The sequence below is a fragment of the Erythranthe guttata genome, chromosome 7 (assembly GCF_056151865.1).
Source record: "Erythranthe guttata isolate IM_541 chromosome 7, IM_541, whole genome shotgun sequence".
NCBI classification, from domain to species: Eukaryota; Viridiplantae; Streptophyta; class Magnoliopsida; order Lamiales; family Phrymaceae; genus Erythranthe; species Erythranthe guttata.
The window spans coordinates 884,269-910,538 of record NC_142539.1 but is presented as its reverse complement, the minus strand read 5'-3'; the positions used below and the strand labels follow the sequence as shown (position 1 = coordinate 910,538).

Below are 26,270 nucleotides of genomic sequence, written 5' to 3'. Positions count from 1 at the left end.
TGAAAGTGCTAATTTCGATCTGATTCGTTCGAGATTTTCTCTTAGTTTATATACTTTTGATTAAAAAAAAGTAAATAGAGAAAGAAAGAAAACCAATGGCTACCATTGAGAGTAGTGCTTTGGAGAGCTGTTTTTCTAAGTGGAGAGGAAGAAAGAGAGCCCACCATAGTCATGTTTGTCTGCTTCAACTTGCTTTATATAATTGAAGTAGGAAAAAAAAACCAGCACTAAGTCCAAACAACTTGTCAAGGATTCTTGATGATCCTAAGAATATGGAATAGTGTCTGAAAATGCTTACAACTACAATAAAAAAGCAAGCTTTTTTGCTAAATTTCATGGCAGATGTCGAAATAAGATTTGATAATCGCAGCACACGGTTTAAATTATTAAAAATGTAATGATGAACAAAGATTTCTAGTGATGCAAGCAACTAAGTAGTGGTTTTCAAAATTCCAATTGGAATTAATTTCCACCATCAATCAACACACAATGGCTACAATCTTACACAAGGCACGATGATTTCTAGATTGCTCGTTTTTTTCCACGTGTTAAGGGGATTTTACGCTTTCGGTGCAAATTTTAACACATGGGTTTTGATGCTAACGAACTTAAGATACCGAAATTCGACATCCTTCGTAAAAAGGGCTCAAAATATTTCTATGTTCTTGTATAGAAGCCTCTTATGATCATTCGAGCATTTTATCAAACAGTTGATGAGCATTGGTAGCAGTCAAAGATTCTTAACATACCTAACAAAGTGTCGAAAGAAATGAACTTAAAAGTCAAGACAGAAAAAAAGTCTGAAAGCTAACAAGGCCTAGTTCAAGAAAAGGAAGTACCTATATCAAGAATTGACAACACCATTGACACTTTGTCTAATACTTTGTGTCACTTATTGCAGTTTTAACTGAATTTTGAGAGTGATGGTACTTTGATTCTAGTCTTATGCTCTTTCCCCCACTATATACACTTTTGTTTCAAATAAAGCACATTGAAAAATAAAAATAAAGGTTGACCAAACAAGGCCTTATACACACACACCTTTCCTCGGCTTCACCTGCTATATAAGCTTTTAAAGAGCCGAGCCGACTATAAGCAATTGAAAATTAACGAGAAGACATGCGAAATTATACACAGAATCTATAGACAATGCATCTGATATTAAGGTTTATACGATAAATGGCAAAACAGACTTGTACTTAATCTTCACGTTTTTCGAAAAAGCCAAACCTAAAGAAACGGCAAAGTATCAAGAAAATAAAACGTAAACGCTAGAGAAAATGGATGGGAGCTGGATTTTGTCTCACAGCTCAGAAACCGTCGTTACATCTTTTTTTTTTTTTTTTTAATCCTCAATAAGTAGAAACGGTCAAAATGTACATGAAATTCTCATCTCAAAAGTCAATGAACCAACCATGCAGTAGACTATACAGTTTTCTGAGCTCGACATGGAATCCACCTTTTTTTTCGTTCGATTTCTTAGAAATCAGGCCAAGTATTTGAACAAGTTGGGGTTGTCCTTGTCCCTTTCTAGATAGTCGCGAGTGATTAAATCTTCAATCCTCTTCTTGATTGCTTTAACATCGGGCTAAAGAATTCAAAAGTTATATTTCAGCATCATAAGCAAATGTCAAGAATTAAAAAAATTAATAATAAATAAATAAAAAATCATGAAGGTACCTTGAACATACGCCCCAATTGCTCAACGCACTCCATAACTAACTGCTGGTAGCCCAAGACTTTCCTACTCTTCATTATACGCACAATCGAGGCATCGATTGCATATCTCCTGTCCTTGTCAACATCCTCAATCACCTTCTTTTTCTCGTCCACAGGGGGAAGAGGGATCTGAGTTCAAAATCAAACAGTTAAACAACATAATTTAACATGGTACAGGTCAATACATGCATAAGGAGATTGTGGTCTGTGACCGTAATTACCTTGATCCTTCTCATTTTGTCAGTGAATTTTGAATTAAATTCAAAAACATCAGTTGGAGAAATCGTTTTGGTGTTGGGCTCCTTGCTCAAAATCTTATACTTGGCACACGAAAGCGAATGAAGCAGCCTAACGACATCATCATCGGATAGGTTCAACTGAGTCATGATTTCTTGATAGCTTAATCTATCAGAGGAGTTGAAAAGCAGTAGAGCCGCAGCCTGGAAAAATAAAAATTTGAAGTCGAAATCACTAAAAATATTAATGGCAAGAATCGCGTTTAAACGAGATAATACTATATCCTCCCAAATTACCTGATAAGTAGTTACAATTAACTCAATAGTCTTCTGTTCGAACTTTCCATTGATGTTACAAGTGCCCAAGGAATATATCCATGTAAGTTTCCTGTGCTTTGTTTTTGTCTGGTAGAACTCTCTAAATACTTCAACACACTTGACCTATAACAGAAGTCAAATAAAAACGAGAAGTTAGTGGTAAAATGGCCAAGTCTTTAACAAACAAGATTTCGCTTTATAAAGCATACCATCTCAGCAGGAAGATTTAGATCAAAGGACTTGTAACTTGGCCAGAAACCCGTTGTGAGAACAGTTACTGTCAAGTCAATTCCTGGATTTGCATTTGCATTATTACTAAGATATTCCTCAAAGCTGGTCTGATTTTCCCTTGCCAGTGTCAAATCTGTAACCTGGAATAGTTGACAAAGATAAAAATAAGAAATACATCAGGCACCAAAGTAAAAAATTAAATATATAACTGCTGATTTGGAAGGTAGTTGCATTATGAGAGCTAACCATTCCCTCCATCTTAGACGTAAATTGGCCACCACATTGCTGCTTCAACTTTGTCAGAATACTCCTCTCATGCTCATCATTAGCACTTTTATCAAATAACAGGCGTCGTGCAAGTTTTTTTCTGTCGACAACAGCAATAAAAAGAATAAGACAAAAAAATCCCGTGTAACATCTAAAGGCTCAAATCAATCACTAAGTTTGAAAATTCACCTGTAGAATTCAGCAAACAAGTCCTTATCACTGATGTAAGCAAGCAATTTTACTACCTGAAAGATATATAAAATCTCAGTCACAACTTACAACATGTTATAGCCAATAAATGTAAATGCCAAGTGAAGTGTTTGAGAAACAGACCTTCTCCAGAGTGTCTTCAATAGCTTCATCACTTAATTTTTCACTGCCGCCCTTTTTGAGAATGTTATCACAAAATGTGGCAAGAAGTTCAGCACTAGAACTTCCAGCAACACCCTTGTTGCAGAAGATTTCAAAGGCCTCTTTAAGAGCCTATACATAGAAAAATGTTTAACTCGTCTATTGCTGGAATAAGTGGCAAGACTAAAACAAACATGAAGAGATTTCATGACGCTAACCTTGTGAAAAAGCGTGTGATTTAGAAAACACTCATTCACGTATGCCATGAATTTGTCATGGAGTTCGATCACTTTTCTGACAAATACCTGCACACAAACATGAATTAATTTCAAAATTTTAAACCGATTAAAACGTGAAAACCAAGAAACTCAAAATAGGTAACCTGTTCCTGTAATCCAACAACATCTTTCCTTTCAGCCTGTAAAAGACACCTCTTGATATCAGAAATATGCACAGCCAAAATATATTTATTAAACACATTTGGCAGCCAACTAAAAAAATGTCTAGAAACAAACCTTCTTGTTGCTTGCAGCATCTTCTGCTTGTTTAACCAAAGCAGTACCTTCAGCGGTAACATGCTGCAGTTGGGAAACCATTACATACCAGCATTAAAAAAACTATTCACATAACTTGCCGAAAGTATGAGCAGCATAAATGTTTGAACAGGTGCTCATTTTTACAAGCAAAAGCAAACTATCACAAACCTGCTTATAAATATTTGCAACAGGTTCTAAGCCTCGAGGTACTTTAGAAAAGAGCCTATACATCCTTGACAAATCTTCCACCTAATGGATGAAAAATGCTGGGATTTAGCATCAATTGCGGCATCTAAACTAATCATCCAAATACATATAGTATGAGATTTACCTTGTCGTCCCTAAGCAAAGCGTGACAACCTGAGTGCTCCTTCTCTAACAGTTGGGTGGCATACACAGACAACAGCTCATGTTGTACTTTCTATAAGAATCAGAAACAAATCAAACAGAACAACATGAGAAATGTCTAAATTGACTCAAAAAATTAATGTGAATAAAGAGTGCGCAGTGTAAGCACAATAAAATACTTGGATGCTAATACATAACACACATCTCGAATTGATCATTAAAGAGCAAGAACAAACCTCGAGCAATTTTGTCTCACTACTTGAATGAAGATAATGAGAAACCCTGTCTTTCTCTCGTTTCAAGCACTCCTCAGCCTAGATTTTCAGAAACATAGTTAGAAGTTTGAACCCAATTAGAAAATTAGTCTGGGTAGAAGCACTATAGCCACATTTTTTCCTTATTACGTTGGACTCTACAAGAATGTGTGAGTTTTAAAGGCTGGGGATTATGAATTCCACAGAAATAATTACTTTCAACATATAGTCAGGACACGAATCATCTAAGATCCAGTTAGAAGCCTTCCGAGAATAGTAAGCTGCTGTGTCCTTGAGCATTGCTTCTTCAAAGTCATTCTCATACTGCTCCATCTGCCCCATTCCAATTTCAACAAAAATATCTAGGACATTCTTTAATAAAGCACGATCTATTTGCTCTCCTTCCCTCTCTTGATCAATCTGGTTTGAAAAACATATATTAAAACCTCAAAACAGGGAAAAAATTAATCAGGATGGTATAGAGGTAAATATTGTCATACCAGGGATATAACAGCATCCCTCACTTTCCCATTCACCTCATGATATACCTGAAATAGCATTCCAAATTCCAAGATTCAAAAACCAAAAACCAAACTGAAAATGACAAATTGAAGGATAAAAACGAGGAAGAAAAAAGTTGAATTTGAAATATTTTTTCAAATTTAAGCTAAAACAACATTTGAAATAGAGTGAAAATTATTTATAAAAAAAGAAAAGGTAAGTGAAATGAGAAAAATAAATATAAAGGTAGGGTACTATCAATTACCAGGTCTCTGAAACATGTCAGACCAACTTCTTTAAGTGGTGGAAGTGACCTTCTAGCTATGAAGTATCGATCAAGATAATGAAAGAATCTCGAAAGCCATCGCACCATGACTTTATGGTTTAACCACCTTCTCACAAGCTCCCTCAACATGAACTCGTCATGTTTCTCCCTCAAGGAAGGCAGAACCTTAATTAAGAACAAAGCAGTTAAATAAGGCTAGAAAAATAGCATATATCAATTTATAAAAACTAAACAGATAAAATAGTAATTTCAGATTAACCATGCTTCTAAATTCAAAATAGGGTAGTGGGTTTCTAACATTAAGTTTACCCCGTAAAATTTAGAATAGTAACAAGGAACTCCATCAACGGGGTTGCACATCAAAAATTAATTTATTCCACAATTGAGCACACCAACACTATAGTGAGTACATAGATTGGCGTGAGCATATTAATAATGTAACACCAGTAAATAAAATCATTTTGCCCCACCCTTACCGTTCTTGTAATGTAGTCTTCAAAAGCTTCTCGGTACTTGTCATACAATTGCTGAGAATAATCATGTGGGGGCTTTTGAGTACACATATTGTAAATCGTCCTGTCAATAAGAATAAAGGGAAGTCAGAAACAACTGACAACAATGTAAAAACCTACAAAAGCATATGATAATGATATATAGTACTAAAATAATACGTGTAGAGCAATATGTAGTCCTCTGAGTTGAATTGAGGCTCGGGTAGTCCTTCAAGAATATTCTTCAGTTTTACGATCCCTCTTTCCATGAAGTCCCATCCTTTGTCTAACTCAATGGTATTTCGCTGGTGCATAGTCATCTTCTCTCGCAGTCCAAGATCAACACAATGGCACCAATTAATCCAGTTCAAAACATGCCACTGACAAACAAATGGATAGGTAAAGGTCATTAAAACTCAATACTTAAAAGAGGAATACTACAGGAATCATCAAGAAACTAGACGCAATAGGATCAACCATAATGCCCGATAAATCAAGAAACCTAATGTAACAAATAGAAAATTACACAATCAAATTGCAACGGGAAGTTGGCACCAGATCCTAGAACACTTTCCCATACTAAATCTCCCAAAAATCTGGACATGGTCAACTTTAAATTGCACCAGTTGACAACTTCTTTACAGAACAATTCTATAGAAGAGTTCAGTCACAAATAATCATGCTCACAATTTATCACCAACAAGTAATATATGTACTCATAAAACACCAAACGCCCCAACCCACCAAACCACCGTCCTCCCTCCATCCGTACAACCCCCAAAATACAAAAAATAAAAGAAAAGGAAATTAAAAAAAAAACCCAAAAACGTAAGAATGGACCGACAAAACCCTAAAATAAGTAGAATCGCATCAAAACAAGCAGAAACCTACCAGAAACCCCTCGAATTCGAATCAAAATCCAATTGAAGCCTAAACAACTAAAATAACCTCAAAATCGAGGTCCATATTTACAAAAAATACGATTAATTCGATACCGATCGCAAAAAAACATGTGTATATGGCTACCTCTTAATGCGCACGCGAAACAAAAATCAAAAAAATACCACACAGTAATCGATATACGGTATGTGATAATATGAATATCCTAGAGAGAGAGAATACCTGAAGAAGAGAGAGAAGAGAGAGAGATGAGATGTGAACCCCTTTCTTTCGTATTCGGTTTTCCTTGCTCTATATTTTTTCAGCTATTACAAATTCCTTTTCTAAGCATATATATATTATTACAAATCCTCCAATGAAGTTCTTATAATTCGCGTTAGGACCCCCAGTACTTTCTGGAATTCTGTTTTCTGCCTCTAGATTGTATCAAAAGACGATTAGAGTATCGTATAAATTTGGGTAAATTACGGTCAATCCCGAAGGTAAGGTCAAATGACAAAATAATCCCTCTTGTTTGGGTAATTACAATCACCCTACAGCTATGAATCTTTTTACACGTCGACCCTCAAATCTTCTAGATTCCGTGGAATGTTCTATTTTTTGTACTCATTTTGTGCAAAAATGCAGTTTCTAATGCACCACAATCTGATATTTACAAGTGAAAAGACGCATCTTATGATCATGTTGTTTCAGAACGTGGATCTGGAATTGGGTAAAACAGGTACAAACTGAAAAATATTTCACATAATCTAGAAAAATTCACTAAATTCGACACCGCAAGGGTGGACGTGTAAGAAAATTCATAGTTGAAGAGTGGTTGTAACTTGTAATTCGCAAACATGAGGGGTTTTTTCGTAATTTGACATTACCTCAGGGAGTGCCCGTAATTTCCCCTATAAATATTTTACAATTTGGACTAAATTTAAATAAAAAATTATTGTAGTTTATTTTGGGGAGGCCCATCACAGATGGTAGCCCATAGAGGTTAAGCTGCGCAAGCCCACAGGGAATAATTTGCAAAAGCCCAACCCAATCACGATAAAAAAAGCTGTTTTGTGTTAATTATTTGGTGATTGTTAATTACAAGTTTACAACTTTCATAATTATGGTTTATTGCATTTAGCACCCATATGTTTACTCTATTTGCAAAAAAGGCTGTAATGTTATTTTTATTAGCAAAGAACCCCATTATTTGGGAATTCTGAAGCATACACACCTTAAAAACTCGTCAATTACAAGGTTGTGAGCTGAAAAAAAAATCAAAATATGGGGAGGGTTTTGCAATAAACTCTATTAATACAATTTACACCATTATAAGTTGAAGCTAAATCTGGATTTAAAATAAAATAAAACTCAAATGGTGTTTAAAACTTTATTCAAACTCTGTTGATAGTGAAAACCTGCCGATAAGATTCCCCAGATAAGATTCCCCGGTAATCGAACAATCATCATATATATATATATATATATATATATATATATATATATATATATATATATAAGCAAATTAAAGCACTTCCATCATGAAGAAGATTTCAATTCTTGTAGCTTGGTTGCTTGTACCTCGAGCAATTCATGTTGCACAATCTGTTGCATATAGTAAAATCACTTTAATCGCGTGATAACAAAAACCGAGTCACGTGACGAAATAGCAGCAAAATTACAAACCTCTAATACTTTGTATGTACTCAAGTAATTCGAAACTCTGCTTTTCTCCTCTTCTAAGCATTTCTCAACCTGCACATTTTTCAACCATACATACATATCATATATCTATATCTTCCAACGTTAATAAAGTAACTAAAAAATAATTCGTCGGGATTGACCTTAAGCATGTAATCGTCGTACGACTCCATTGCAATCCAGTTTACGGCCTTTCTCGAGTAGAATTTAGAGGTGGCTTCAATAATTGCATCTTCAATATATTTTGCATGGTGCTTCGATGCATCTCCACTCTCGATTTCCTCGTAAATATTCAGTACTTCTTTCACCAACGCCTGATCAATCTCTTCCCCTTTGCGCTCCTTATCAATCTGAGCATATTTTTGCCTCTTTTAATACAAAAATATTGTAGTAAACTACGAAAACGCCATCCCGGAAATTACTCAAGAACTTACTAATGATATAATGATTTCACTAACTTGAACGTTTACTTCCCAGTAAACCTGCAATAGATGTAGTTACAAATACTCGTGAATTTTTACTTTTTTAGGAAATTTGATTAAAAAAAGTAACGGTAAGAAATATATTACATAAATCACGAACCATATTATAGAATATCGAGTGGCTCGTTTCTACAAGAGAAGGCAGTTTCTTCCTCGGTATATAGTATCTCGAAAGGTAATTAAAGAACCTGGAGAACCATTTTGTCAAATACTTGTGATGGTTCCATCTTCTCCACAATTCTCTCAACAGATTTTCGTTCGATTTTCCCCTCAACGAAGGCAATACCTGCAAAATTCCACGCACATTGTGCACAACTTCGTAGCTATAATATTAATTCACAGTTTTCTAGAAAGTTCGATTTACCTTAGAAGATACGTAGCCCTCGAATATCCTTTTGTATTGTTCGTATAGTTTCAGAACTTCTGGACCGATTGGATTCGGAGAACATACATTGTATACTAGTCTGGTACAAATTCAGTCAAGAGTGCCAAAATAACAGAAATGCAGAATTTAATCCTCCCATAAAAAACCCAAAATTGTTTGAAGGCTAAAATTAGGGCATAAATCATAGATAAACACAGGCTGTAATCATTAGGGTTTTCGATTAAAACACACTAATTACTCAATATGAAATACTAATTAGAATCCAATAATTCAAAACGAACTGCCACAGAACCAGAAAAACAAATGAGAACCCACTAAAAAAATGTAATCTTTGGAAACCTTTTGAACAAAATTAATGGTAAAAATGTAGCTTAAATTTGGGGGAAAAAGTGAAATTAGGTCAGAGGATACGTATAGAAGCGCATGTACTCTTCAGAATTGATGTATTGATGGCTGGGCAGATGTTCCTCGAGTTCGAGTTTGTCGATGAATTTGTTGATGGCTTCCTCCTGCAAAATTGGCCAGGCCTCCTCGAAATTCATCGGGTATTTCAAGGCGGAGGCGCCGCCAGCCATGCTCAGCTCCGACACGGCGGAGAAGGGGAGGCGAATTTGCAGAGATAGGTATTCGCTCGATCGGGAAGGAGAGCTTTTGAGCTTTGCAGCAGTGGCAGTGGCTTTTGGTTGTACACTATGTTACTTTAGTTGTACCTTGGTTATATTCTTTTTCTTTTTATTTTTTTCCATTGTCGGTTTGACTGGAATCAGTCATACAATTAAAAAAATAATAAATGTGCAACAAAAATAATAAATCAAAATAAAAATCATTAATTTTATCTCTTCATCCAAAATCCAACGACCAATGTAAAAATTCATAATTTAAAATTAAATAAAAAAAACTCCAATGTAAAAATTCATAATTTAAAATTAAATAAAAAAAACTCCAATGTAAATTTTAAAATAATCACTCTTCGAATCTCATTAAAAAGAAAGTTCCATAAACGAAGAAGCTTATTTTTCCTTATAGCTTTCTTGCATGTACCTTGAGCAATCCATGTTGTACACTGTTACAAAAGGCAATCATTTCTCCTGTTCTAAGCATTTCCCTCCAACCTGCATATATTTCAGACAAGAAAAAAAAAATAAAAAAAAAAATCGAACAACATTAGAACTCTCGGTGAATATCTATAATTTGAAGTCCGAAAACAAAAAAACGACGATTTGGTACATACCTTAAGCCGGTAAAGCTATAGGTGGCTTCACCGAGTAGCACTAGTGCTTCGTCGATATTATTTGCATCGTGCTTCGATGCATTTCCATTCCCCATTTCCTCACAAATTTTAATCACTTCACTAACCATAGCCTGATCAATTTGTTCCTCGTTTCGTTCCCGATCAATCTGATTATTTATTTATTTATTTATTACATCTTCGGATTTTACAAAAACATTATCGGATTTATAAGTAGTATTGTTTAATTAGTTTAATCAAAAACTTACCATTGACATAGTTATATGATGAACTTGTTCATGCATTTCCTTGTAAACCTACATTAAGTACAACTTAGAATGAGTGCAACATAAAAAAAATGATTTATATTAAAAAAAAAAATTCTATATATATACACACACACATATATATATATATATTTATAAACGAACCAGATTATAGAAGATCGAGTGGCTGGATTCGGCGAGAGAAGGCAGTCTCTTACTCGGTATATAGTATCGCGAGAGGTAATACAAGAACATAGAGAGCCACTTGGTCATAGTTTTGTGATTTTTCCATCTTCTCGAAAATTCCCTCAACAAATTTTCGTCCGACTTTTCCCTCAAAGAAGGCAATACCTGGATCGTGTATATATTTTGTAATCATAATGAGTGGCGCAATCGTAATTTTATCGGAAAAATAACAAATCTCGATTTTGATAATACGAATGTGCAGTTTCGTAAAAGTTGTCTCTATATATACCTTCGAAGAGATGTAGTCCTCAAATGTCTTCTTGTATTGGTCGTACAGTTTTTGGTTCCAATTATCCGGGCTATAAGAGCAGCATACGTGATAAACAGCTCTGGTAAAATCGAGTCAAGAAAACGAAAATTTCCACATATTCAAGAAATGCAACAGCTGATATTTTTAGAGCTTATTGCAATTACTACCCCCGTGTCATATATAATTGCTAAAAAGCTACCCCATTTTAATTTATCGGTAAAAATCCCCGTATGATTTGATTTAGGGGGTTGTCTGGTAAAAAAAAGTTTGAATCATAGGGAGTTTTTTGCCGATAAAATAACATGAAGTAATTTTTTAACAATTCAATATAACATAGGGGTCTTAATTGCAATAAGCCCGATATTTTTATGTGTCAATTTACAAATATATACTATCTCTATCATAGTTGAGAGAGGGGTTGTAACTTGTAAACAACACAAAAACAAAAATAAAAATAATAATAATAATAAAAAAAATAGAACCCATAAAACAATATGATCGTTAGACAATGTTTATAGCAACATTAATGGCAACATATAAATTTATTTTAATTGCGAAAAAATGAAAAAAAAAAAAAAAAAAAAGTTAAATAGGGCGAAAGGATACGTATAGAACCGCATATATTCCTCGGAATCGAAAATTTTGTCGTTGGGTTGTTCTTCTGCTTCGAATATGTTGACCATCTTGTTAATGGCCTCCTCCTGCAAAATGGACCAGCACTCATCGAAAGTTATATCCTTTTGGGGGGCGGCGGCGCCGGCCATGTTCAGCTGCAATACGGCGGCGGCGAATGGGAATAGAGTTTGCAGAAGTGAGACTTTTTGAAACAATAAATAAAATAAAGGTTAAAAAATAAAATCGGTGTAAGTACAAAATTAAAAGTGACGCGAGCTAGTGATTTGATTGGTCGAAAATTGCCACGTAGATAGCGATGATGTGTCGATCATTACGTGCGAGCTAGTGATTGGATACAAATTGCCACGATGATGTGTCGATTATTACGTGCGAGCTAGTGATTGGATACAAATTGCCACGTAATTGCCGCTTTGCTTATCGAAATTTTGCGATTGCCAGGTAATCACATTTGAAATAAATTACGGTTGATTCGAAGAAATCCCTACAAGTGAAGAGTATTTATTAGTGGTGGAATTTCGGATGCAAAATTTGCCGATTATGGAACAATATTTTCCATTCCGATCCCATTTTTTTCCAAAGCTACGGCCGATTTCCACCCCTAATATTTATAAGTAGATTGATAAATTCTTATGATATAATATTTTTATTCGGAAAAATATCTAAATAAACTTGTGGTAGGTAAATTAAGTCGGCTCTTTTTAGAAACTCATAATCCTTCGACCCTAATACGTATATACGACCCTAATACCGAAAGAATTGAGGGATAATTAATTTATTTATTGCAAAAATAAATTGGACTGACCTCAAGCATGTAGTTTTCGAATGGCTTACTTGTAATCAAGTTTAAGGCCTTTTTTTAGTAGAATGCAGAGGTGGTTTCGATAATCGCTTCTTCAATGTCTTTTCCATAGCGTTTCGGTTAATCTCCACCCTCGATTTCTTTGTAAATATTCAAGACTTCTTTCACCATGGCCTGATCAATCTCTTCTCATCCGCCCTCCTTATCGATCTGAATATTCGATTATTTATTACGATCAATATACTATATTGCATTTATCAAGTAGCGACAAAATGGTGAAGATGCAAATTTAGTCGAAATGGTTAATAAATTGCCTTAGACGGGATACGTGGACACGCATGCAAACTTACCAAAGATACAATGATAACGCCAACTTGATCGTTCATTTCTTCGAAAACCTGAAAATAGGCAAAAGAGCGAAACAAATACTCGTAAAACTTTAGAAATTTGACCCGAGTAACGGTTAGAAAGACGAACCAGATTACAGAATGTGAAGTGGCTGGTTTCTACAAGAGAAGGTATATAGTTTGTTCTTCGATATAGGGTATCTCGAGAAGCAATTCAAGAACATCGAGAGCCAGCTTGTCATAATTTTATGATTTTTCCATCTTTTTAACAATTCCCTCAACAGATTTTCGTTCGATTTTTCCCTCAAAGAAGGCAAAACCTAGATATAGCAATACACGCAAAACTTCACACGACGTGTGCATGCATATCTTCGTCGCTGTAATATTAATTCATAATTTCTAGAAATTTCACTTTACCTTAGAAGATATGTAATCCTCAAATGTCCTTTTGTATTGATCATACAGTTTCATTGCAGGACCCGGTTTTCCCGGGGAGAAACGTAGGTAAAAAACAACTCTGGCATTTTAAGGAAATAGGTTAAATTGGGGAAAAAAAGGATACGTATAGAACCGCATACAGTCATGAGAATTGAAGCAGTGACGGTCGGGTTGTTCTTCGAGTTCGAGAAAGTCGATGGTCTTGTCGGGGGCTTACTCCTGCATGCAAAATTGGCCAGCCGTCTTGAAGTTCACGGCCATGCTCGGAGAAATCGCGGAGGAGAAGACGATGAATTTTGCGCAGTGTGGTGAAACTTTGGAACAAGAGTGATTAAAAAAGAAAACCTGAAAATCGCCCTTTGCATTTATATTTTATTCAAGCGAAATTGCACCATATACCCTGAATTTAGGTGTAATTACAACTAGACCCCAACGGATTCCAAAAAATATACATAACTCCCCTTTAAATTTGAAATTAACTACAATAAGTGGGCCCTGATTGAATCCCAATTCAATTGACAAAATTTTCCCGCCCTCTTGGGTGATGTTTCACAAATCACATATCAAAAATTTTGGAAAAACAAAATAGCCAATTTACCAAATTATTTTATTAAAATAAATATAAATAAAAAATGAAAACAATAATTAATTATGGAAATAAATCAAGAAAAAAAACAAATTATGAGCTTTTTCAAAAGGTAAAACCATCTAATACCAAACTAAACAAAAACAAACAATGAACTTTTTCAAAAGCTAAAATCATCAAAACCAAACATAAACCGAAACCGGAAACCGAAAAATCAAAACGAAACATAATATCTAATAATCCATGTAACTAAAATCCAACGAACAAAATGTAAAACTGAAAATTAATCCAGTATAAATTAATAGGACCAATCCTATTTATCAAAATGTAATCCCAACAACAATAAAAAAAAAAGCCCTCAAAAGATCTGTCGAAATAGAAAAACAAGTATAAAAATTCATCCCCTGTAGAACAACAACAACATCTTGCTTGCATGCATGTATCTTGAGCAATCCATGTTTCTCACAGGCTGTTGCAAAGCCAATAATTTCACATAGTTAATAAGCAATTATTTAAGTTTTACGTAAAACATAAATCGCATTACACACTATAAGAAACTTCTAATATTTTTTTTATAAACTCTGAAGATCAAGTAATTTAAACCAAACGCATCAAATAAGAAATAAAACGACGAACAACTTGCAGTCAGCATTTGAAGAATTTTATTTAAGGTTCTCAAATTACATGCCACTGTTTTAACTGAATTAAAGAGGGTCCTCTTGTTATTCCCGTACAGTTTAATTATGAAGCTATTTTCAAAGACTAAACAGTTCTTCCAACAATCTTCAGTATTCAAGAGAACACATACAATTACAGAAGAATTTTAAATTACAGAGGTGAATTGCGTTAGTGGAGATGAATTTTCCGTTACACAGATATGAATGGAGACATGCATGTGTTAATGAAGATGAAAATAAGGGATGTGATAATGAAGAAAGAGAAAATCTAAATTATCGAAGTTAGTTGGATTCTTTCAAACTTAATTTGATCCTAGTTAGTTTCGAGAAAAAATGTTTTATTTGGAAAAGTTCTAATTATTAGATCTACTCTATGCTACACCCGACGAATTTCACCGGGCTATTTTCCAACGTATGCATCTATACACGTGTATGGTAGGGTATAACTCGGTGAAGTTCACCGGGTGTAGCATTGAACAAACCCTAATCATAATAGAAAACTAATTAAAACTTAAGAAAAAAAGACACGTGTATGGATCATTCTCGTTTTTTTGGCACGGTAAGATCAAGAAGCTATTAATGTACAGTACGATTAGGTATCTATCTTTTGAATTTAATAAAGTAAGACTTGGGACTGACCTCAAGCTTTTAAACTTAAAGGTGGCTTCGTTAATTGCTTCTTCCATATCTTTCGCATAGTTTTTTGATGCATCTCCACCCTTGATTTCCTCGCAAAAAGCGAGGACTTCTTTCAGCATTGCCTCATCAACCTGTTCGCTATTAATCTGCATTTTGTGTTTCATTAATTAGTACATCATCGGATATTACAAAAATACCGCGATCTATAAGTATTAGATTTTAACATATGCGCTTGTTAAATGGTTACTCAAAGAACTTAGTAACTTACCATTGACGTTACGGCATAACGTACTTGATCTTTCATTTCCAAGTAAATCTATACACAATGCACAATGCAACGTAACCATCACGAAGAAATAAAACAGATTTACTACACAACCAAAAAGCAAAACAAGAAACAAATTAACGGGAGGAAATTCATCACGAACCAGCTTATAGAATGTCGAGTAACTGACTTCTAGAAGAGAAGGCAGGTTCTTCATCTGTATATAGGTTCTCGAGAGGTATTGAAAGAAAACCGATAACCACTTGGTCATAATTTTGTGATTTTTCCATCTCCTCAAAAATTCTCCCAAAAGAGTTTCGTTCGATTTTTCCCTCAAAGAAGGCAGTACCTGGATAGCAAATCTTTCAAACATTCTGTGTATATATATATATATACATATACTAATGACAAATTGACTACACTATTAATTCACAGTTTCTTAAACAAATTATTTACCTTAGCAGATATGTAGTCCTCAAACGTCGTCCTGTATCGTTCATACAGTTTCTGCGTTTGAGCGTTCGTCGTATACGAGGTACACACATTATACACAGCTCTGGTCAAATTGAGTCAAGAATACAAACAAAAAAAAAACATTCCACAGATTAAAAAATAATGAAAAAATCAGTGTCAATTTACTCAGCACACAGATCTTCCGAATGCTAAATTTAGGGCACAAATCATAGATCAAAATCAACAAGTCTGTCAACAAAATAAAACACTGAAAAATCTAAACACATCGTTTGAACAAACATCAATGGCGAAACACAACTGCATTTGAAAGAAATTAGGTTAAAATTAGTTCAGAGGATACGTGTAGAGCATCATACGGTCCTCGGGTTTGAAGAAATCATCACCGAGCGGTTTCCCAGCTTCGAAGGCGGCGATCATCCTATCAATGCCGACTTCGTGCAACAAGGTCCAGCACGCCTCGACGGTGATCCGCTGTTTGCAGCATTCTCCGCCGCCGCAAGACATTGCTCAGCTACAACAACGGCGGCGCAGTCGCCGGAGAAGAAGTGAGGGATTTTTGTGAATAAATGCAATTAGGGTTGAATGAAAATGTTTTTTTGGGGTTTATATAAGCGAGTTTTCTGGAGAACTGTGTGAGTATGACTCAGCTGTCATGCTACAAAAGTTTATCCGAATTCAATTTTATAATTAAATTCAGATATTTTTCTATAATTAATTAATTATTATTATAATCACTACATAAATATAAGTGAAATTAGTTAGGAAAAAATCTTGAATTAGATTTTTTTATTATTTTTTCTTGGTAGACTTTATCCATGTTGACTATTGAAATGGTGTGGAGAGTGTTTGAAAAAATAAAATAATAATAAAAATTACTCCATTTTCCCTCCCAAATACAAAGTGGACCTTTCTTTTTATTTTATTTTATTTTATTTATTTATTATTTATTTCTCATTTCCAATTCTTGGTCAGTTCATTTTAATATTTGTTTCCTGACAACAACGTTATTTTAACATTCCAAATTGTTGGAATGTGGGCCACAACAAAACTGCAATTGGAAGTGGGCCTATTGAATACTTTGGTAACCTGGCCCAATGATTATTATATTATTATTAATTTTTTCAACCGAAGGCGAAGTTTCTCGGGCCCACATATTTTTACGAGATAATGTAAATCATAGTGACTCAACGGCCGCACGATGAGGAATTGAAATTTTCACATTGTGGCAGCAGTACTCGATTTTAAGTTGAGTTATACCTATGCGGGCATTATTTTATTTTATTATATTTTTAATTATTCCTCTAAATGCATATTGTCAAATACAACAATTTTTAAGGGGCAAAAGAAATTCACCAATTAGGTTATATTTTTTTAAATTAAGAAATTATCAGGTTGAATAATTGATGTAAAAACCAGCTTCTTCAATCAATTTCCAGCTTGATAATTAATTAATTAATTAATTAATTCCTGTATATTTAATTTATTATAAAACAAATATCGTTTTCCTTCAAATAATATATTATATCCAATCACCACCAAAAACCAAAGCAATATATTCAAGAATTCATGACTTCATCAAGTAATTAAATCAACCATACAACAACCCTATTATAATTATAAAAAAAAAAAACACAATTTATAAAAAGTAAAAAAAAAACAAATTAAAAAATAAATAAATTCATCCTAATTCTTTTGGTTGTTCTCCTCTTCCATTAACATTTCTTCTTCATCAATAATATTAACACCAACCCTATTAATATTATTATTATTATTATTATTATTCCCTTCAAAATCTCTAAACCTAATCAAGTACCTCTTCAAGGGACCCACGTAGTCGTCGAATCCAAGTTGACCCATAGCCCAGCAAATATCGTCGCCGTTGACCGTTTTCCGTCTCTCCTTTCGACACTTTTCCGACGCCTCGCCCGTCACGAATCCGATAAACTCAGACGCGCATTCTTGCATAGTCTCTTTGGCTTCTTTGGAGATCTTTGCGTTGTTCGGAAGAATCTGCTTCATTATTCTGCCCACGTTCGCTATCGGCAAGAGCCTGCTCTCCGAATATTGGTCCGTATCGGCCGTCGATCTCGACCGTTGATCGTCGTCATTTGCTTCTGGATCAATATCGACCGTTGATCTCAAGGAGAATATTGGACGCTTGCTTGTTGAGTTGATGTGGTTGTTGTTTGATGATGACATGATATTGAGAAATTTTAATATGTGTGTGTGTGTGCGTGTGTTTTGGTCAAACTATATAGGTTATATATATTGTGCTTCTGTGTGTTTTTACACGCTTATGTGCGTGTTATATATTGTGTAGGTTTTGTATATGTTTTTTATTTATATATTATATATGTATGTATGTATGTATGTATGTATGTATGCATGCATGCCCCCATGTCACCATGTTTGATCATGTGTCTTTGCAGTATTATTTAATTATTTCCATAATTCATTGAATTGAAATTATTTGTTATATTTGATTTCAGGGTTAATTAAACATACTAGAAATATTTAAAATGAATTTTTTTTGAGATTATTTACTAAGACATGGTATTATTTTTATGCTGGAAAAATGTAAAATTAATTAAAAAAAAATGTTTTAAAAAAATTGAAGACAAATTGCTAAAGAGATCCTATTTAGTATTTATAATTATATTATGCATGAATATATATATATATATACACACGTTTGTGCGATAATTATGGAAGCTGACAGTGTTCTCTTTAATAATTAAAAAATCCAATATAATTTATTTATTTATTTTTAAAAACACTATATAATTAGTTAATTAATCATACTAAATTAATAATCATTAATCTCCTGTATTGGATTTGCTGGAGATTCTCCATCTGCCCACTACTTACCTCAAAATGGGACAACTATACATATATTTATTTTGAAATCAACTATATAAATATATTATATTTGACCAACTTGTACTATAAATTAATTGTGCATTTCACAATACATTATATTTATTGATATATAAAAATTTAATTTATTGTGAAATCCCAAGGATATTCCCCCCTGACCCACAACCCTCTGTTGTGGGAAGATTCCATTTCCATGTCTTATAATATTAATTTGATTTTTGTCTGAATCTTGGAATTGGTCAACTAGGGTTTTGACCAATCCCGGTTAAGTCTGCTTTCGATATGAATTAATAAATAAATAAATAAAAGTTGGCTATGCATGTGGGCTAACTAGAGTTGCATCTTTAGCAATATTAATTATATTTATTCTAACATTAGCAAATTGTACCTACTATGTGATTCGGGCCGGAATGCGGCCCGAAACATAAGGCCCGCTAAGGACTAGTAAGGCCCACTCAAAGGTTGGGCCCAAGAGATGAATTCACCAAAGCCCATTAAGGTGTGCCGCCTAAAGGGTAGTCCAAACTAAGTGCGACCCCTCGACGACATGTCTTGACGGAGGAGAGGAACTGACGAGGACTGAGCGAGCGTGGGGTCGTTGGCGAGGCGCCACGAGGGCTCGGTCGACCAAAGGCATTGATGACCCTGACAAGTATGGAGAGACGCATTAAATGACCCTGACTAGTGCGTCTCGCACTCATACCTGCTCATTAAATGCGCTGACACCAGCATTTATTGAGTGAACGACTGGTGGTAGTCGGAATTAGGAGAGTCCAAGAAAACGTGAGATCAAGAGGCTATTTGCCTAGGAATCATGAGAAACGACGACGACTGACTAGATGGTAATGATGGTATGAATTACCCAGAGAAAGCAGGAAGGAGGCGAAGACAACGGCGGTGGGTAAAGCTCTAACCATAATGTTATAAATGGGATCTTTTCCTGTTCTACCTACACATTCGCTAATTAGTTTCCTTATCAATTGTAATTTAAGTCCATTCCTAAGATCATATGTTGCCCTTTACTGACTTGATCGTCCGAGTGTTATCTCCGGCGTCTACCCTGCTCTCATTTGTTTTGACAGGATAGTTGCATCCCATATGTGGAGGTTTTGGCCACTCTTATAATCACAAAGTGGGCTGTAACGGGCTGAATGTTTTCATGACGGATCACTATATATTTTTATTTCAAATGTTTTCCCGAATAATTTTAGCGACGTACGATTTTTACTCATGTAAATTCGAATTCAATCAAATGTTAATCATATTTGGAGCCGGTCATATGTTTTTATCATTAAAGATATTTCACTCGACTGAAGATGCCCTTATTATTATAAATTCGTTGATTTGTCTAGTTTTATAATTATCTATAATTTCATTTACTTTAATAACTAGTATATATGCAAATAAATATATAATTTTTTTCTCCATACAACATAATGAAATTAAAATAAATAAATAAATAACTAAATAAATAAATAAATAAAATTCACTATTTCATTGTTCCTAATACAATTTTTTTATTTGTTATTTATGAAATATGGTAATTAATGATGGTCCATGTATTAGCCCAACCCAAATCCGAACCGGCCTGGCCCATATGAAGTAACCCGGTTATTACCTAAATCTATTGTTTTAAATTTTAATTGGCTGATAATTAAAAAAATGTTAGACTAATATGCTTAATAAACATTTCAATATTTGTACATTATACTAAAATTATAATTAATGTTATTTATTATAATTTAATTGAATTATATTCTTAAATTTGTATCCGACCGAAAAAAAATAAGAAATAATTTTATTTCAGATAAAATTTGATAAGGGTGTGAATCGTTTTGGGCCTAGCCATGAGATAAGTCATTGGGCTGGACTATAATTTTATATCAATTCTTTAACTCAAACAAAACCAACCAATCATAATTTTTAATAGTTAATAATTTCATTACAAAAAAATAAAAGAAATTGGATTTATTGTGTAAAATATTTTTTTAAACTAAAATGCATCAATAAGGATAAAATTGTTGAGTATACACAAAAAATTAAAACACACAATACAATAAGCTATTACTTTATATAATGGATATACACAATATTAAAAACAAATTATCTGTAATTTATTTCAGTCGTAGAACGAGGTCGTCGTGTTATCTTGAAATGTAAAGTTAAATATGCAATCTAATCAGGATAATATTATGAATACTTTAGTAATAACATATTTTCGTAATGAACGAGCGATTAACGCGATATACATTGAATGTGCGACCGACGACTGAAATTCTCGCAATTCAATTTATTAAATTTGTAAAAAAGAAAATTATCACGTACAAACCATTTAGTTTAGCCACTCGTTTTTCAAGCACGTGAGCTAAAATCAATATATCAAATATATATTCCTCGAAACATCAAATTATTTATATTAACATTTATCCAAGGAATTGCAATAAAAAAAATCAATAATAATTCATTATAAAATATAAATTATTTAGTGCATAGATTAATTCAAAATCCCTCCCAACAAAAATTCCACAACTACCCTCACTACACGAGCGCGTACATCCCACGCATCCAAAGCGCGTGTGGATTTGTCCTCCAACACTCATTCTATTTTTTTCCTTCTCACTTTATTTCTCTAAAACTCATAAATACAAAATAAAATTTAGTAATAGCAAAAAAGCAATTTCTCTCTCTATATAAAGCACAGCGAAAAATATAAAATAAAAACAAAATAAATAAAAGTCTCATTATTTTCTCTCTCTCTCTCTCTCCTCTCTCTCTCTTCGATTCAATTCACCACATGAAACCTCTGCTCCCGTAGAAGAAAACCCAGGTTCTCTCTCCCCCCCTCCTCTTCTTCTTCGTACATATACATACATATTTTGTATGCATAGTCGTGGATAAAGAAACTGGTTCCTGTATCTATTATGTATGTATACGTTTTTCTGTGTAGTTGTTCGTGCTGTATTTTTTTTTTCACGGTTTTTTTGCTCCACATCTGAACCCATTTCCCCAGCTTCGCCCCCCACACGTGCCCCTCAAGTTATTTTCTTGTATTTTACATGCATATATATATTTAAATACGGTGTTGTATGTATTTGTTAGTGATGTTGGGTTTATGAAATAAAAATGATAATACATAAAGAGTTATCAAGTGTGGTGTATGAGTTTTTTTTTTTTTTTTTTTAATTTGGTTGGATCACATTGGAATTTTCTGTGGACTTTATTAGTGGTTTTTTGGGTTGTTGTTGGAGGATTTTTAATGCATGATTTCTTGTTTTGTTGTGCATTGTTGTTGTTTTTCTCCGGTTTTCGGGTTTTTTTTTTAATGAATTTTGCCCATAGGATTTTTTTTTTTTTTTGGAAAAGTGGAAGTTCTTGATTTTGATTTGATTTTTTGTTAGTGAATCGGAACACCGCTTTGGGATAAATGCGGGTTCGTTTCGAGATCTCGAGATGTATTTCTTTGCGGAAAAAAAGTTGCTATCTTTATCTCGAGACGTGTTCGATTTTATTGAGAGATAGATCTGTTGTTTCATACGAGATGTAACCGATGCTCGATTTCTCATTATTAGGTTTTTACACTTCTTTTCACTTTTAGGTTTGGAAGAGAAATTTCTTAATTGCTTCCGGTTTGATGCGATCCCTTTTTTCCGTGTTGCTTTAGTTTCCGTATACCGTCTGGTTTTTATTTTAGATGAATTCAATTTCGTATATTAGTTTTATCGTTTTTTGTTAATTCGTTTCTCCATTTTCGATTCTATCGATGCTTCTTAATAAGTGGTGAATTTCTACATTTTGTTTCCGATTTATCGATATAAATCCTCCATTTTCCTTTTTCGTTTTCTTTACCAATGTGCATTTAGATTCAGATTTGCTTGCATTTAGTACAAACAGAAAAATCCCGAGTTCTTGATTTGCATTTGTATAGACATTTACTCGTTAGTAATTAAGTAATTTCAAATGATTTTATATTCATCAAAACTTTCTTTGTCACAGATTAAATTCAAGAGTGGAAGTTAACTCAACAAACCCCGTTTTTTGCTGCTGGTTTTTTTGTTTTTGCATGATATCGAGTGAGAGGTAAACGCCTCCGTTTCAACGGCATATCATTACATTATCAATGTTTATTTATCTTCTTGTTTGATCTCCGTTTATTACTAGAAGTTATAAAAACCAAATCCTAATGAAAAAAATTGCGTTGATTTCTTCGGTGCGTAGAGATGGCTTCTATTCATTTAGGCGAAAACGGAGATTGCTTCATCGACTCTGTAGAAACTGAGGGCTCCCCTCAAATCCAATCGGATAATAATTCAAACGATGCAGTGGATAAATTCGAAGAAGAGCCCGAAATACTTCCAAGAATCGGTGACCAATACCAAGCAGAGCTTCCTCCACTTGTCAGTGGGTCCCACTACGTACCCTTCGAAAATTTCCAAGTGGGATTGCCTATACTGCTGACGTGGATCAGTAGCTCGAAACGGGATACTTTGGGACCAACAAGTTCGGATTTCAAGAATGTCTCTAAAACAGACGAGGTGTCTCTCGGTGACATTGTAGAGTCGACGAATGACGGTTGCTCGGGCTATTTTTTATCCCCTGGATTATTTGACGTGCATTGGAGCGGAATCGAAAAGGGTACCTTCATTTTGGGGTTGTACATTTTCGAGAAAAATTTCGTGGAAGTTAGGAGATTTGTTGGAACGAAAGATATGGGGGCTTTGTTGTCGTTTTACTATGGAAAATTTTACGGTTCGCAAGAATATAAGAGATGGTCTGCTTGCCGAAAGACCAAGGGCAAAAAGGGTATTTACGGCCCGAGGATATTTTCCGGTGCAAGACAACAGGAGCTGCTGTCTCGGATTTTTCTGCGAGTTTCTGAAGAATGCCGAAACGCTTTATTGGAGGTAAATTAATTTAAAGTTTTTGTTATTAGGCATCAATGCAAAAAGAAACCTTTTTGACATAATCTTGTTTTTTCATTCTACCGTAAGATAACGAAATCGATGTTGACAAGCAGGGCTTCTTTTTCTCGTTTTTCTTTTTTTTTTGGAGTAATGCAGGAAATAATTCCGAACGAAAAGGATTGAATTTTAATGAAGTTTTATTATTAGGCATCATTACTTGTATCTGAATCACTGGTTAATTTTTTTATTTTTTTTGATGACTCATCGTGTGCATGATCTTAAATCTAGTGTTGACGGGCATTTTTTATTTTTTTTTATTTTTTTATTTTATGCTTAGGTGTCGAAAACATTTGCCGAAGAAAAAATGTCGTTAGCAGATTACGTCTCGTCATTAAAAGCAATGGTAGGGGTGAACATTCTAGTAGAAGCAGTTGCAATCGGAGCAGGTAAACGTGATCTCACCGGAGCATCTTTAGAGCCGTCACGATCATCCTATCTGACGGCCCACATTCGCTCGGAGATTCCCACCGGAAAAGCATGCTCCTCCCTCACAGCCAACGAAATCGCCCGATTCTTGTGCGGCAATTACCGCCTGAGCAAAGCTCGATCGAACGATCTGTTTTGGGAAGCCGTTTGGCCCCGTTTGCTTGCAAGAGGGTGGCACTCTGAGCAGCCGAAGAATCACACAAGCAACTTCTCTCTCGTTTTTCTATTGCCAGGTGTCAGGAAATTCTCTAAACGAAAACTTGTTAAAGGGGACGACTACTTCGACTCGGTTGCAGATGTTTTGAGCATGGTGGCTAAAGATCCTGGCTTGATCCAGCTCGAGAACGAAGAACAAGAAAAAGACGAAAAAGATGACGTCAGCATGACCAGGAACGATGACAATGGTGACGTCAGCATGACCAAGAACAAGAACAACGATGATGTCAGCATGATCAAGAACGATGACAATGATGACGTCAGCATAACGAGGCAGCAGCGTCATTGTTATCTCCAACCGAGAAATCCGAAACGTAAGAGTGCCGTTGTAATGAAATTTACGGTTGTGGATACGAGCATGTCTAATGGGAGAGTGAGGGAGTTGAGAGAAATTTCGAGTGTTTCTACTGGTGGACATGATGGAAATGACGAAGATGCCCCCGAGAAGAATAAGAAGGATTTTCAAGGGAAGAAAAAGTTTCCGAAATCACAAGTCGGGCGGAAGACGAAGAAGCAGAGAAACGAGGACTATGTTGTGGGCCCCACCACGAAAAGGTGCCGCGCACAAACACCTTGCAGTCACGAAGAGGTAGACGAAAATATATCTTCTCAAGTGGGGTCCGCGAATCCTGATAAACCCTCGTGCGCCAGCTCATCGAAAGGGAGTCCAGACGAAGAAAAAACCCCTCAGATACTCATAGACCTCAACTTGCCACAAGTTTGTCCGGATTCGGAATATAACGATTCGGTCAAAGTGGATTTGGAAGAAGAAGAAGGGGAATCTTTACAGAATATTCCGGCGGCTGCTGAGGTTGCTGAGGCTGCGGCAGAAGAAGAACCTTTACAGAATATTCCAGCTGCTGAGGTGGCGGTGAATGCGAACCAACGGAGGTACAGTACGAGGAATCAAACTCCGACTATGAGGTCCTTGCAAGCTGTGGCGCACGGGTATTTGGCTGTGAATCATAGGAAGAGGAAAGGGAAGGAGGTTGCTTCGAAAGATGATGTCAAGCCATGTCAGCGCCCGCGTGGCGGCTGTGTGGGGCCCAATGAGTCTACGAGCAGTTCAGCAGCTTCGCAGGTGGAGGAATCTTCCGGAAACGGTGCTTCGACTAGCGGCAATGAATCTCAAGTTCCACCACCACCACCACCACCAACGGAGAATGACGAAGAAACGGGTGAAAAATGAGTTCTTTTTCGAATTAGGGTACTTTTACAGAGAGCGATGAAAATAAAGAGATAAGTGACATAGATTTTCTGAAATTTACTTAGCAAAGTATTTCTTTTGTTGTTGGAATCAACTTGTGTAGATTCTTTTTTTTTTTTTTGTAGGTTAAGTTCTTGTTTAAAAACTACATATATATATATGCTTTGACTCACCCCTTTTTTTCTTTTTTTTTTTCTTGTTCATCTTTTTGCTTGAGATTTAGTTTAGCTTCATTTGCATATAAATATCGTAGATATTTTTGATGAATTGTAATGGAATGTGATAAATGTCGTTTTAGTTTTAATAATACCATTTTAATTTCAGACGTAATTTTGAAACGGTATTATTGAAACTGAATGAGACGTGAATCACCAAGATTTGTAGTTCTCCGAGTTAGATTTTTAATCTAGCTTGAATCACCAAAATTGGATATCGAATCAAAATTGGATATCGAATGAGAAAGTTATCCATGAATCAAGCAAAACTTCCCACAAATTTGATATTTTGAATTATCTAGAATTCAAAACGTAAGTACGTAACTCATTCATGCAATAACTTTTTCATCCGACACCCAAATTAGCTGACTTGTGTTGAATTAGAAAGCTAACACAAAGAGCTACAAATCTCCGTGTTTTGTATTTCGCCAAAATCGGACTAGTAAACGGTCAAAAACTCATTCTAAGTCTGATCGGTATAAGTAAAATGCAAACGACATTTAACATTTCAGAATTGTAATTTGTAGTT

The 26,270-nt window shown here is 34.8% G+C and overlaps 6 protein-coding genes across 8 annotated transcripts; 1 reads left to right on the top strand and 5 right to left on the bottom strand.

Moving 5' to 3' along the window:
* Positions 1–1,141: 1,141 nt before the first annotated feature.
* On the bottom strand, positions 1,142–6,981 carry LOC105978133 (cullin-1). Its single transcript, XM_013003552.2, has 20 exons — positions 6,661–6,981; positions 5,719–5,918; positions 5,524–5,623; positions 5,027–5,212; positions 4,761–4,808; positions 4,477–4,680; positions 4,243–4,320; positions 3,990–4,079; positions 3,827–3,907; positions 3,638–3,700; positions 3,505–3,540; positions 3,341–3,427; positions 3,105–3,254; positions 2,961–3,016; positions 2,751–2,871; positions 2,483–2,644; positions 2,253–2,396; positions 1,941–2,159; positions 1,681–1,848; positions 1,142–1,588 (listed from the first exon to the last, which is right to left on the bottom strand). The coding sequence occupies exons 2-20, from the start codon at positions 5,856–5,858 to the stop codon at positions 1,487–1,489; spliced, it is 2,235 nt and encodes a 744-aa protein (XP_012859006.1). The 5' UTR covers positions 5,859–5,918; positions 6,661–6,981; the 3' UTR covers positions 1,142–1,486.
* Positions 6,982–7,922: 941 nt separating this feature from the next.
* LOC105949623 (cullin-1-like) lies at positions 7,923–9,689 on the bottom strand. Its single transcript, XM_088820539.1, has 7 exons — positions 9,400–9,689; positions 8,968–9,067; positions 8,704–8,889; positions 8,556–8,603; positions 8,265–8,471; positions 8,107–8,175; positions 7,923–8,025 (listed from the first exon to the last, which is right to left on the bottom strand). The coding sequence occupies exons 1-7, from the start codon at positions 9,561–9,563 to the stop codon at positions 7,960–7,962; spliced, it is 840 nt and encodes a 279-aa protein (XP_088676665.1). The 5' UTR covers positions 9,564–9,689; the 3' UTR covers positions 7,923–7,959.
* A 108-nt stretch (positions 9,690–9,797) lies between these two features.
* Positions 9,798–13,878, bottom strand: LOC105978163 (cullin-1-like). The gene is made up of 8 exons (XM_088820540.1): positions 12,764–13,878; positions 11,585–12,623; positions 10,958–11,057; positions 10,648–10,833; positions 10,486–10,533; positions 10,220–10,386; positions 9,930–10,100; positions 9,798–9,886 (listed from the first exon to the last, which is right to left on the bottom strand). The coding sequence occupies exons 2-7, from the start codon at positions 11,740–11,742 to the stop codon at positions 10,082–10,084; spliced, it is 678 nt and encodes a 225-aa protein (XP_088676666.1). The 5' UTR covers positions 11,743–12,623; positions 12,764–13,878; the 3' UTR covers positions 9,798–9,886; positions 9,930–10,081.
* Positions 13,879–13,998: 120 nt separating this feature from the next.
* LOC105949632 (cullin-1) lies at positions 13,999–16,493 on the bottom strand. Its single transcript, XM_088820541.1, has 6 exons — positions 16,180–16,493; positions 15,822–15,921; positions 15,529–15,714; positions 15,369–15,416; positions 15,101–15,246; positions 13,999–14,253 (listed from the first exon to the last, which is right to left on the bottom strand). The coding sequence occupies exons 1-6, from the start codon at positions 16,341–16,343 to the stop codon at positions 14,247–14,249; spliced, it is 651 nt and encodes a 216-aa protein (XP_088676667.1). The 5' UTR covers positions 16,344–16,493; the 3' UTR covers positions 13,999–14,246.
* Positions 16,494–17,368: 875 nt separating this feature from the next.
* Positions 17,369–18,080, bottom strand: LOC105949313 (nuclear transcription factor Y subunit B-1). Its single transcript, XM_012972605.2, has one exon. It carries the CDS (start codon positions 18,036–18,038, stop codon positions 17,523–17,525), a length of 516 nt encoding a protein of 171 aa, XP_012828059.2. The 5' UTR covers positions 18,039–18,080; the 3' UTR covers positions 17,369–17,522.
* A 3,297-nt stretch (positions 18,081–21,377) lies between these two features.
* On the top strand, positions 21,378–25,709 carry LOC105978179 (uncharacterized). Of its 3 annotated transcripts, none has more exons than XM_013003612.2 (4): positions 21,378–21,543; positions 22,710–22,793; positions 22,932–23,617; positions 23,955–25,709. In XM_013003612.2, the coding sequence occupies exons 3-4, from the start codon at positions 22,934–22,936 to the stop codon at positions 25,506–25,508; spliced, it is 2,238 nt and encodes a 745-aa protein (XP_012859066.2). In that variant the 5' UTR covers positions 21,378–21,543; positions 22,710–22,793; positions 22,932–22,933; the 3' UTR covers positions 25,509–25,709. The 3 variants fall into 3 exon arrangements, with proteins under 3 accessions (XP_012859066.2, XP_012859075.2, XP_088676662.1); XM_088820536.1 differs by lacking the exon at positions 21,378–21,543 and adding an exon at positions 21,958–22,285; XM_013003621.2 differs by lacking the exon at positions 22,710–22,793 and having other exon boundaries at positions 21,409–21,543.
* Positions 25,710–26,270: the final 561 nt, after the last annotated feature.